Source organism: Macrobrachium rosenbergii, chromosome 3, assembly GCF_040412425.1.
Source record: "Macrobrachium rosenbergii isolate ZJJX-2024 chromosome 3, ASM4041242v1, whole genome shotgun sequence".
NCBI lineage: Eukaryota > Metazoa > Arthropoda > Malacostraca > Decapoda > Palaemonidae > Macrobrachium > Macrobrachium rosenbergii.
Genome location: NC_089743.1, coordinates 76,357,648 through 76,371,523, shown reverse-complemented (window position 1 = coordinate 76,371,523; position 13,876 = coordinate 76,357,648). Strand labels below are relative to the sequence as shown.

At 38.4% G+C, this 13,876-nt stretch overlaps 1 protein-coding gene across 2 annotated transcripts in view; it reads left to right on the top strand.

Moving 5' to 3' along the window:
* LOC136825907 (polycystin family receptor for egg jelly-like) overlaps positions 1-13,876 on the top strand; it is a 237,431-nt gene that overhangs the window by 75,214 nt on the left and 148,341 nt on the right. For both annotated transcript variants that reach the window (XM_067082800.1, XM_067082799.1), the window contains exon 12: positions 12,368-12,428. In XM_067082800.1, the coding sequence (XP_066938901.1) occupies positions 12,368-12,428 (61 nt within the window). The remainder of the gene's footprint in view (positions 1-12,367; positions 12,429-13,876) is intronic.

Sequence of the window (13,876 nt, the reverse complement as noted above, 5' to 3'; positions counted from 1 at the left end):
TTCTATCACTCTTGAGTTGTTGGGGTCTGCTTGTCTCAAGACTTCTTTTATCATGTTGGCTTCAGCAAGTTCCAAGTCAGGCATGGTTGTGTATTTCACAGTAGGCCCTAGCACACTTCTAGGTCATTGTCCTTTAAGAGTCAGATGCTCTCCCCTTATCTGCTGTTAGGAACAACCAGGAGCTCTGTGCTATACTTTGACTATGGTAGGTTTCCTTTGCTTAATTTTACGTGTGGTTGTGGTACAGAATCTTTGGATATGTCTTGTTTTGTGTAGGTGTCATGGCAGCTCTGCTTTTGGGATTAAGCGATTCTGGTCATTCTTCTTCCTAGAAAATATGTAGGAAGTTTTTTTTTTTTTTTGGTCATCTCTTGCCTCTTACAGGGTCCTTTCCAGTAGGACCATCAACTGCCCGATAATGTTTAGACCTGAGAGATATCAGATTGATAGCTCAAAGGCAGAACTATTCTGCAGGGCTGGACCACAGATTCCAGGGGCATCTGGTTCTGGAGATAGGACTCTTGGCATTCTATCTGGTTTGCCCATACAGTAATATGATTAGGGTGGGGATGATTGTATTCTTGTAATGCTCAGGGTAGGGATCCTGACATTTGGAAGTCAGCTCTCACTTGTGTGCCATTGATGGAAGAATAAACTCTCTCAAAGTCTGATGAGATCTTTCTAAGGTTTTCAGGTTTAATTTTTTTTTTTTTTTATCTGATCCTCTATGCCAAGTAGATGATACTGTTTTGGCACAGATGATGACCTCTGCGCCCACCTTGGACATTGAAAAATTCTCCAGATTTTAAGAATATGCAAGTGCTTCATACCAGTCCAGTGTGATTATGAAACTATTTTGATGACTTTCCATCCCTTTGGAATTATAATTGAAAGCCAGATGAACTTCCTAGAAGTTGAGTTAAAATGGGAAGCATGGGTTACTTTTGATAAATATGAAGATGCCATAAAGGCTAGTAGTAAGATCAGTACCGTGTAAATAAATCAGTCTGTTATAAGAGAAGGTTTGACAGATAAAGTACCTAAAAATTTGGATATATACAGCTTGTATTATCTGAATGGGCTCAAGATACCCGTCAGAAAACACAGGGTAATACTCCATCCAGAATTACCAAACCCTCTATGTGGCTAGTTGCTACAGCTAAGAAGGAAAACTACAGTTATTACAACTTCTGCAAGTAACTCCAGAAGAAGGTGGGGGGAATGAAGAGTGGAGATATATCTAGGTTTGGAAAAGGTACAGTGCTCATACATGCTAAATTAAAAACTCAAGCTTAAATGTTATCTATAATGATTTCTTCTGGGCATGATATGATTAGAAATCAGACCCTGCCTGAAGTTTAGTTTTGACCGAGGTGTCATTTTTGACAAAAATTTATGAGAGTTCACAGAAAGTGAAATCCTTGAAATGAGCCCATCAACTATATAGAAAGTGAAAAAGACACCCATTGCCAATATGATAATTTTGACCCTGGAAGACCCTAATGTGCCATCCCATGTAAACTTTGAAAACGAAAGAGTGCCAGTAAGACCCTTCCTCTTGAAACCTATTTAAATGTTTCCAGTTTGGTCATTCTTCAAGAGTGTGTGAGGATACAAAACTTTGTATAAATTGCTCTGCCCTTGACCATGGTGCATGTTCTGAAACAACAAAGTGTAGTAATTGTCAGCTCAGCCATAAGGATAATGATAAAAATTATGAAGCATATAAATGTGAACATTCAGCGATAAATGAAGCTAATGCTGAACGCATTAGCAGTGGATATGCCGAACAACAATTGGGATGATCAAAGAGCTATGCAAGAGCTCTAAACCTGCTACCCCTTACTACCTCAAGGGAACCAGTGGGGACACCTTCTCCTGCAGCAGGTGTCAACCCCTGTGGTAGAGACCCAGGTATCTGGGTCAGGTGTTCGGTTACTGAAGGCAAGAGGTGTTCAGTTACTGAAGGCAAGAGCACATTCCACCAAAGCAGGCAATCTGCCTGTGGTTGGAAATGAGTCTCTTCCAGACGATGAGGCTCTCCCATAATCTCTTCCATCTCCCACTTTTAAAGTAGTAGATATATCACAGGCAGAATCTCTATCTGATCTAATGGAGTCGGAACAGTTAAGAAACCCCAAGAGAGAAAGGACTCCTTCAGGCTCTCCCCCATGTACTCCAAATAAATTTGCTTCAGTATATAACAGCTATAGAGTGCTTAGCTCAAGTGAAAGAAGTACTTCAGTGGAACCTAAAAGCCAAGGTAAAGAGAAGGCTCAAATTACAGTTGCAGATATTCATCATCCTCCTAAAGAAAATCAAACCAGGAGAAATAAAGATCACAAGGGTAGTCATAGAAAACCTTCCATTTCCAGACCACCCAAAGAGGAAAAAAGAAAGGCTTTCAAATCCACATCTTAGAATGGAACTGTAAAGGATTGTGTTCTCGTGCTGAAAATCTCAAGGTCTTCATAAGAGAAAACAATCCTGGTGTAATTTGCTTGCAGAACACTAAATTAGGTCCAGAGAAGTTCAATTCTGGACTTAATTATGGGATCTTCGCCTCTACCCCTCCAGTAGGTGTTCGAGCACATGGAGGAGCTGTTATTATTGTGAGCAAATCACTGGAATGCTCACCTGTAGCCCTCAATACAAATTTACAAGCTGTTGCTCTTAAGGTCATATTAGACAAGCAGATTACTCTGTTCCATCTACTGGCCTCCTAGATCTAACTTCTCAAATGCTAACATCCAATCACTAATTGATCAGCTGCTCCAACCATTTTTTATTCTTGGTGATTTTAATGGCCATAATCTGGTATGTGGAGGACATGCTTTAGATAATGAAGGTAAAATTATATTTTGCCTTTAAATGATGGTACTGTGACTTACTCAGCTGTTGATATGAGTATATGTTCCTCTGCAATAGCTTTAGATTTTATTTGGTCAGTAAATGAATTTTTAAACAGCAGTGATCACTATTCTTTTAAAGAATGCCAGAAATACCCCACAGAAATGCTGCAGAAATGGAAGCCATTAGAAGCTGGCTGTGAAAAGTATAAAAAGGAAATCCAACTACATAAACCATTTGGATCTTTCAACAACCACATAAAAGCATATGATTATTGTACAAAGTCTGTTTTAGTCAGTGCAGAATCCTCTATTTCAAAAACTACTGGCAAACCAAGGAGACCAACTGTTCCATGGTGGGACAAAAATGTGCCACCTTAAGAAAAATTACCAGGAGACACTACAAAAAGTACAAATCAAGTGGCACTTCCACTGCTAAAACAATATATCAGAAAGCCATGGCAAAACAACATCGATACTTTCGTCGTGCTAAGAAAGACTGTTGATTTACTATATAAATGGTTAACTCGAAAACACCATTGAAGCTTGTATGGAAAATGGTTTAAAAGCTTGCAGGGAATTTTGTGCCACCAAAAACTCCCCCTTTAAGAGTAGAAAATAACCTCATTACAAACCCTTCAGATGTAGCTGAAATATGTCTAGCCCTATTAACTATTCTAGTGAATTCCAAAGAATCAGGAACACTGAAGTTTGTTTGAATCTATCTGGTGATAACTGGGAGGTATACAATGCAAGGTTTTCTCTTCAAGAACTACAACTTCAACATATGACACTTCTCCTGGTGAAGATACTGTTTTATATATAATGCTACTTTCTTAAGATCATTAACAAGATTGGGAGACTGGGATTATGCTGAGATCCTGGAAAATTTCTGTTATAATCCCAGTTAAAAAACCAAATAAAGATCCCCAACTAACTACAAGTTATAGACCAATAGCACTAACAAGCTGTGTTTGCAAGTTAATGGAAAAAGCAATAAAATTTTGCTTGGTATGGCACTTAGAATCAAATAAGTTTCTCGAATCAAATAAGTTTCTCTCTCCTTTCCAATTTGGTTTTAGTAAAAATAGATCTACCCTTGACCCAATCAATGTCAATCAGTGTCAGACAAGAAGAGTCCTCTTTGATTTGGAAAAAGCCAGTGATACTACTTGGCATTATGGAATTCTTAAACAACTACAGAAGATGGGTATTAAGGGCAACTTAATTTGGTTCATCCATTCCTTCTTATCTGAGAGATTTATAAAAGTTAGAGTAGGGAAGTTTTTATCTTCCCCCTTTAGGCAAGAGGAAGGGGTTCTACAAGGGAGCATTCTCAGTGTGACCCTCTTTGCTGTTGCAATAAATAGTATCTTGGATGAAGTTCCAAGCCCTGTTTGGGCTTCACTGTTTGTGAATGATTTGGTCATTTACTGCACTACTTATGATGCTATAGCTGCATGCCTCTATCTATAGAAAGCTACCGATTTTGTCTCCAAATGGGCCAAGCTAAGTGGGTTTAAATTTTCAGACGTCAAGAGGTTATACCTATTTAAAACTCAAGGGATCTATTTTGCCATATGCTGATGATAAATTTTTGGAAATGGCCTTTGACTCAAAACTCACTTTGGCCAAACATATTGGTAACCTTAAATGTAAAATAAAAGCATCTTTTAACCTTTTGAAAGTAGTCACTGGATATGAGTGGGGAGTTACAAGAAATCTTTAAGACTTTATGATGCACTTTGTAGATCAAAACTAGATTATGGGTGTCAGATTTATTCTTCAGCGTGTAAAAGTAAACTTAATGAGCTCAATATTATCCGCAACATAGGATTACGAATTTGTTTTGGTGCATTCTGAACATCCCCTGTCGAAAGTCTTTATGTAGATACCCATCAACTGCCACTTGACTTACGACGGGAGGAAGTGGGTCTATGTTACTTAATGCACATTAAAAGCAGTACTGAAAATCCTTCAAATAAGGTCATTTGCCAACTTGACAGTAGCAAATTTAAACCAAGGTAGTCTCTTCCTTTCCAGGTAAGGCTACATCAAGAAGTAAATAATGACGTTAAAAAATCAGAATATTTCACAGATGGCAGCCTCCAGATTCTCCGTATGGGTTATCCCCAAGGCAAAAGTTTGTTAAAAAAAAAAAAAAAAAAACAATGGTTAAGAAGAAAATTACTGATGAAATGGCCAAGAATTTATTTTTAGAATATGATGTAACCTATGATGGTGCATTTAAGATTTATACAGATGGTTCCAGTTCGAGAGAGGGAGTTGGGCTATACATAGTCACAGAAGATTCTTATGAAGCTGCAATGCTACCTCCTTCAGCTTTGGTACATACAGCAGAACTTTTTACAATTAATAAAGCATTAGCTATTGTTCTTTGGACCAACAAAAAGACATTTGTAATATTTTCTGATTCTAGAAGTGTTTTGGAAAGTCTAACTAGTCCCAGTTTATCCCATCCTTTGATTCTCAGAGTTCATGAGTGTCTTTGTCAAATTTCTTGCAAGCACAAATCTGTTTCGTTCTGCGGGGTTCCTGCCCATGTGGGGATCAAAGGTAACAAAAAAGCTGATAGAGAAGCAAAAAGGATCTCTAATCAAAGAACACTGGATATCCATGAAGTTCCATATGTTGACATGACGTCTCCTATCTAAAGCTATATAGCCGCAAATGGCAGGGGCGATGATCCTCAAACCTCCTCGCCACAAATAAGAAACTGAAGGCAATTAGACCTGATTTGAATTTTTGGCAGTCTTCATTTCATAGAGACAGGAGGACTGAAGTTGTTTTAACAAGACTTCGTATTGGTTGGTCCCGATTGACACACAGCTTTATTCTTGATGGAAGTGATGCTCCAGTCTGTGCTTGTTGTAGCAGTCTGTTGACAGTTGAGCACATTTTCTGGTGTCTTGTCCAGTACATGATGCTGCCTGCAGAAATTTGGTCTTTCAGGGAAACAATTTGCGTATATTTTAGGAGACGATGTTGATGTTGACCACCTTATAAAATTCGTAAAAGAGATTGATATATATTTATATATTCTAAAATTTGACTTATTTTTACTAAGATGCAATTCTACCAATTACCTAATGCATACAAGTGTATGCACTTATATTTAAAATTTTTATTTTATTTTATACGTTGTCATTCCCTGTAGGTTATCATCACCTTCATTACATTTCATGAATCATTAAGTTATTTATTTCATTCCATTACAGTGCTGAATGACCAAAATAGGTCCCAGTGCTTGGGCTTGTCCCTAAATTTCATAATCCATCCATCCATCCATGTCCAGTAAAATCCTTTATGGCTTCATCTCCCCCCCCCCCCACCCCAACATACATGGAAGTGTGCTATTCTAGAAGTTCAGCCGGTCCTGCTTACTTGCAGATCAGCAATCACGGCTTCAGTTATTTCCAGGTTTTTATGTGGAACACATTTCTGAATATATTGCAGAAAACTCGCCACTTCACGGATTTGTCTTTGTTATGTATATCCAAATATATTGTGGAAAATTCACCCCTTCACGGATATTGAAACACTTTAATATTATTTCAAAGTTTAAGATGACAGTATACAGTAAATCTTATGGGTGCTCATCAGTGATCAGTGTTGGAGCCATCTTATACATGAACAAAAAGACTGCTGAAAACTACACAAAGCGAATGCGGTGTACAACACAGAAGCAACACTATGACATGAGATAGAGATGCATTGTACTGTGAACTGTGTGTTTGTTGGGCTTGAGAGCGCTTTTCTTGCTTCTAGTTAGCGTAAATGAATACAGGCAATCCCCAGTTTACGACAGGGGTTCCGTTTTTACACCGCATCGTAAACTGAAAAATCGTCGAAAATCGTCAAAAATCCTAAGAAAACCTTACTTTTAATGCTTTGGGTGTACTGTATTGAAAACGATGTAAACTGCATTTTTATTGAGTTTTTCATCAAAAAAGCCTCCAAATTTTTATTATTCTGCCGTTTTGGAGTTGTATTTCTTCCGTCGGATCGGTGTATGACGCATTGTAACCCTGGAACATGCGTTGTAAACTGGGAAATAATTTCTGATGAATATATTTGAAAAGCGTTGTAACCTCGGAACGTCGTAAGCCAGAATGGGTGAAAGAACTATCTGGATCGTCTCCCTCTTGACCTTCATCTACTGTCAAAGAGAGAGAAATAAAGAACTGTGGTCATGCAGCCCTTCATCAGGAGCAGAGTTCAAGAAAAAATGATGAGCACTCTGAAACTAGTGTCGGAACGGCGTCGTTTGGGAGTGATAGCTTGTTGCAGCTGTGTGAGTCTCACAGTAGAAGAGAGCACCAGAGATCTCCTTCTAGAGAATACAAAACAAGAGCGGAAAAAACTTCCAAGTCCGTACATGACAGGGCACGGAAATAATCCAAGGTGCCGAGCCTCTGGTCCAGGGTGCTCTGACACTGGACACTTGGACACTAGACTTTCGGTGGATGGTGTAACAGGCCCAACAAATTACTAAGTTGGTGCTGAATGGTCTCCAACGAAGCAAAGGAGTGGACAAAACCAACATAGAAAAGTGAAGAGGTAGCGTCTGTAGTCCCGAGTGTGGTGTCAGATAACTGATAGCTGGTTCAAAACGGACAGGAGGATGAGTGGACATCGGAAACAGGTGGATGCGCAAACGTGAGCTTAGACTCTAGGAACTTGGACACATGGATGCTCTCGGTCTCGGAAGTTGGGAGCTTGGAACTCGGGCGCTCGGAACCTGGGAGCTCGGAACTTGGGGGCTTGGAACTCAGGAATTTGGAACTCGGGAGCTCGGAACTTGGGCGCTTGGAACTCGGGAGCTCGGAACTCAGGAGTTTGGAACTCGGGAGCTCAGAACTTGGGAGCTCGGAACTTGGGCGCTTGGAACTTGGGAGCTTAGAACTCAGGAGTTCAAAACTCGGGCGCTCGCAACTTGGGTGCTCGGAACCCGGAACCTGGGAGCTCAGAACTTGGGCGCTCGCAACTTGGGAACTCAGAATTTGGGCGCTCAGAAGTTGGGAGCTCGGAATTTGGGTGCTCAGAAGTTGGGTGGTTGGAATTTGGGTGCTTGAAAGTTGGAAGCTTGGAACTCAGGAGCTCAGAACTCGGAACTCGGGAGTCCGGAACAAGGTAGCTTGGAACTTGGGCACTCTCTGATTCTGTCCAAATTTGGAGAGCAATGACGACAACCAGTGACGCACCAAACCTGGGAAATATATTTTTACAATGGCTGAGATAAATCTGAAAAAACGCCATTGGCGTCACTAGTCTACACTTTGATTCATAACTAACCACATTGGGATCCCGAAAGTGTCAGTGGAGCCTCTTGTCCACACTGGAATCCTAATCTTGTTCACACTGGGATCTGTAAGCTGGAAAAACGTCATCGGCGCCACTAAGGCCAAGACAAGTACATCTTTATGGATGCCTTTTCAATGGCTGTCCGTCGAGACCTGCGGACAACAGGCTCGGCTGAGGGGTAACTGTCCAGGGCAAAACCCTTTCGGACTCACATAGACTGAAAGTATGCCTCCTCCCAGGTTTAGGAAGCCTGACAGGGACTGGGTTTATGAAATCTGATAGGGCTGGATAGTTACTGCCTCCACTACACATTCAACAAGACACCTTTCCAGTGGCTGTCTGCTGATACCTGGGACCGCAACAGACTCGACCGAGTGGGCAACAACCTGTGTGGAACCCCCGACCTCCCTTGGACTTCCCAGTTTGCCTCCTTCCAGGTTTGCAGGGGAGTTTGACAGGGACCTTCTGTCTAGGAGCATCAGGGGACGAGTAGTCACCTCCTCCACTGCACTACGCTTCACTATAACAAGGTTAACATCTGTTAACCAAGACACAAGACTGGCAAAGGTGTGGAAAGAGAAGCAAGAGAGCCAGGTGTGGTAGCATGTGGTAAGATGGCTAGTAGGAGAGAATTAGCCGAGCTCATGAGTGAGGGTGCTGGGAGCGAAGCTGGCGCCCGAGATCGGTGCCAGGAAGGTTCGTAGCATGAGCTGGTTCTCGGCTGTTGAGAACGTCAACTCGTAGCTGCCAACAAAAACCCCCAATTCTCTCCCTACTACTTTCTGCCTAACACTTTGAGTTCTGCAAAGGAAGGTGTGATGGTTATGTCAAAAATTTATTTACCAGAGGCTTCCAGGAAGCATAGGTCCGGTAAATAAATCATAATTGCAAAAGTTACAGGCTTAATGAAATGGCAAAATACCCAAGAACTACTTTAAAGGCAATTATTGGTGGCTTGTGCAAAGCATATGGCCGATAAACAAATCATAAATTCCCCAGATTATGTCTTAATGAAAGATAGTAATAAAATGTCGTAACATCTGAAAATTACTTTAAAGCAAAAACATTATCAGTGTCTCACAAGTAGCCTACGATCGGTAAACAGTTCATGAATTGCAAAATCTAATGCCTAATGAAAAGGCATTACTGTACTTTATAATGGAATGCTGTAACATCCGAGAATTACTTTTAAAGGCAAAACTATTATCTATGGCTCGCTAGTATATTAAGGCCGTAAAACAACTAATAAATTGCGAAGGTTATGGCCTAATGAAAAGCCTAACATACACCAATTATTTTATAAAAGAGTGCCTAGACCAATTACTTTATAATGGAGTTTCATAACACTCGAGAATTACTTTTAAAAGCAAAACTACTGTATTATCGGTGGCTTGCTAGTACAGTAGTTTATAGCCGGAAAACAATTCTTAAGTTGCCAAAGTTATGGCCTAATGAAAATGTGTAACATACAATTTACTTTTATAATGGAATGTTGTAACATCCGAGAATTACTTTTAATACAAAACTATTATCGACGCCGCCAAAGCCTAACCGATAAACAAACCATCAATGCAAATGGCACCGTTTACCAGCGGCTCGATGATGACTAAATCAACGTAAAACAAAATAAGGAAAAACTCATCCTGATAGATTTTAGCTTGAAGGCTACAATATACATGTTCCGATGGCTGATTTAAAGAATCCTCCGTCAGAATCCGGTAAAATAACTGGAAAATAATGAAAAAAGCTACCGCCAGACCAGCTGTTGTCACCACGGGCGAGGAAACAAATGAGAATTGTTTGCTAGGTCATTCCAACATTCCGTAGTGGGATGGGCTGATCACCTACACAAACTATATTGAAGCGCTACCCACAAAATTTTGAATCTAAGCTGCCTTTAAAGCGGAAACTATGGCTGTGTAATTACTTGGTAAGTTACTTATACTGTATAAAACTTTGTATTGTTCACAATGACTCTTATGTTTACAAAGAAGGCTTTATTACTTCTATACCATATGCCTCAGATTTCACATTTTATGATTGGTATAATGTGTATAATTGTGTATCTTCATTTGTCTCCATATAAAATTAGATTTCTTGAAGTGCTGGTTTCTTTTCCCTTGATGGTATTTATATTAAGACCATCCTTTGAAATTTATTTTGGTCTTATTTTTGCTTCACCTTTTGTGTTTATGCCTTTAAAATTAGTGCATGCTTCTTGTTTTGAGGAGCATAAGTATCCACATTGTGATGTGGTATCATTATGTTATATTATCCAGTACCAGAGGACTTGTGGAACAATTTTCTATCAGTTAGGGGTGTTGGTACTCCCAATTTTAAAAGAGGCTGTATTGGTACTCTAAAGTGTGATGCATATTTTCATTGTTTATGTATTTATTTATGTTTTATTTTTCTTTAACTGATTATGCATATATATATTTATCATTTGATAATTTAGATTATATATGTATGTTTTATTACTGCTTTATGCTGTACTTTTTTCATCAGAGCATATTAACCATATATTTTCCCATTGAAATTAAAATTTAGTCTGATATATGATTGGTAGACTATAGTGAAATCAAATGGTATTTGATAACACAAAACTTATTTTTCATGCAGACTATATAGCCTTGTTTGAATTTTCCATATCAATGTGTGTTCATGTCAAATGGTAGTAAAAGAAGCACTGCATTTCATCAATAAACATAGCAGAAATATATGACATACACCAGGCCTGTTATTATGTATATTGCAAAGACACTTGCACTTACAAAGAAAATGCTGTGATTCATGGTAGGAGTGTCTTAGGAAAATTGCATTAAAAGAAAATGCTGTGACTCATGGTACAAGTGTCTTAGGAAAATTTTATTAATCAAGAAGGTGATAAGAATTGTGGTTTTCAGGGACTGGTAAACAGAATAAGATCTCAAAGATTGCAGTAGTCTGGGGATCACAATAGAAGAGATGGGGAGAGAATCAGCCTGTTAGAGAAGTAGCAGATATGGAGGAAGCAGGAGAAGGACCAGTGGGAAGTCATAGAACATTATGGAGAAAGGGCCTAGGTATAGATAACGACTGTCCAAATAGGAATTCAGGCAGATAGTGCTCAAGATAGAAGAGAGTGGTGAGAGTACTTGCTTGTTTAACCCTGTAAAAGGAAACCTAGCTTGAAAATGTTTATGATTATGATGCAGACAACATAACATGTTGGAGCTGCCAAAACAAATATACTTGCCATATCTTATTTTATTGTGTATGACTGATGTAAAATGAATGGAAGTCTAGATTTGTTTATCTCTTTTGTTGTCTCATAGAAACAATTCTTAATTTGTTCAAAATTGAACAAGAGTAAGCGATTTGGAGGATCATTGGCATCTGTTTCAAGAATGTATATACATAGTTACCACTAAACCCTTCAACTGAAGCGTGACACTAGTGAGGCAATAGCGTATCCTTTTATTAAATAACACTTTGAAAAACAAATAAAAAGGAAAGAAGAAATTAGAGTGCAAATGGGCTGACAGGCTGACAGCACTTGAAGACTAAAGCAAAATACTCATCATGGCAGGACTACTTATTGGATTTGACATAAACTAGAACTGTTTCAAACAGTAACAACTAACCATTACACACAAATTTTGGAAGAATTGTCACAAGGAAGCAGTAAACACTGTAGCAGAGGCTGAAGATGGAGGGATTTGAGCACTGTAAAACAAAAGAAAACAAAAATATAAATTAGTGCAAATGGGCTGACCACACTTGAAGACCAAAACAAAACACTGAGTAGGGAACATGAGAGATATGGGATTCTTAGCCTCTTTAGGTGACAGTAGGCGTTAGAATTTTTCACCCTGTTTAGTAGTAGGATCATGGGCATCAGTTTCAAGAATGCATACAGTTACCACTAAACCTTTGAACCGAAGCATGAGACTAGTGGTGTGATAGCTTATGCTTTTAATAGGGGGGTTTAATGGTTTTTGTTTAATCATTGGTAGGAAGTTACCCTAAGAAGTGGCCATGATGAGGGATTGGTTGACATTTATATATGAATACAGTTTCCAAATACTGTATTTGTTTACATTAGGATCACAATGTTGAAAAATAGTTCAGTACATATTTTTGGCATCTAATTGTTAGTCTTTTTGTGTGATTATATTTATATATATATTCATTCTAATTTTATATTGTAGGGTTCTCCAGTGTTTGTCTCCTTGAATCTTGGGCCAGTAACTCAATATCACTATAAAGACAGTAAGTATACTTTTCTTTTTGTCAAGTCTTACAAATTTTAAAGGTATTTCTTAAAACTGCCTCATGTTTTACATGAACATGTAGATGCATTGAGGGATTTCTATTCTTGGAGAACTGTCTGAGGAAGGGAAAGTTAGTGTGAGTGCCTTTCCAAATTCTGTTTCTCGTTTCATTCTTGTGCACCCTCATAGTAGTACATTGCAATGTATAATGTATTTTTAAGTCTGCTTTTCTTTTTTAATACTTTAGTCATTAAATAATTGCCTATGTTTTAAGTAACTAACTTTTATTCTTCATTTTAATCCAGTTTAGTTACAAATTTCTCCTCATGTCAGGGTATCATGTTTAAAAAAAAAAAAGATATTGTTTTGTGAGATTGCTGCATAATCTTCCAATTCAGTGATATTTTTTATCATCTTAACAATTTGTCTGGTTTGTGGTGGGCTGTCTTGAATGTTACTATCAATTAAGTTTATACAAATTTTGACACAGGAAAACTTAACTGTAGTTTTCTGTGACTTTTATTAGATTTTGCCCAAAAACAGTGTCTCTTATGAGACAGTATTGTCCTTCATAAGTTACTTTGTTAAACTGGCGTAATATATACCAATGCTTTATAGTCAACTCTTAAGATTTTGGCAAAAGTATTTCCAGATTGATGCTCCTAATGCAAGTGTCATCCATAGGCAACATAATTAAAGGATATGGGTGAAAGTATAACAAATTGCCTATTCAACAGACACATGAAGCATATATGTTTTTACAACTGCCTCTCTTGTGTAGTGTGCATATTGACTATTATTGTTGGGCAAACTGCTGGCTTTCTTATTCCCCAACCCTCTCTCTAACAGTTATGGATGGTCCATATTGTGAAGCTGGGGCTTTCTATGTAGTCTTAAAATCACACCGACAAAAGAGAAAAGTAAAAAAAATGTGACATTGGTATTAGCATGTTTTCTACAAAACGTAAGGTAAGCTCATATAGGGTGCTTATCCTACCTGGCTTGATGGGTCCCTCGTTTCTTACTTGCAGGGATACATTATAACCTAAGTGGGCAGCATCTCACTTGACTGGGACTTTTTAACCTCCTTTACCACCCTAACCATGTGTACAGTGAGTTAATTGTATTTCCTCAAGTTATTGAAGATGAGGGATAAGGATGATCACTATTAGGAGTCTTCTACCCTTGGAAGTTCCCAGAAGATAAAACCCTATTCATATGGAACAAGCCTACAAGGGCCATTGACTTGAAATGCAAACTTCCAAAGAATATGGTGTTTATTTGAAAGAAGTTACAGAAGATAGTAGGAAATACAGAAAGCTGAGATCAGTTATTGAAAAAGAAAATAAATTAATAAATATATAAAAATGTAAGTAAACTATTAAAATACAATGTGAATTGTTTTAGGGTAGTAATGCATTAAATCTTCGCTTGAACTTTTGAGAT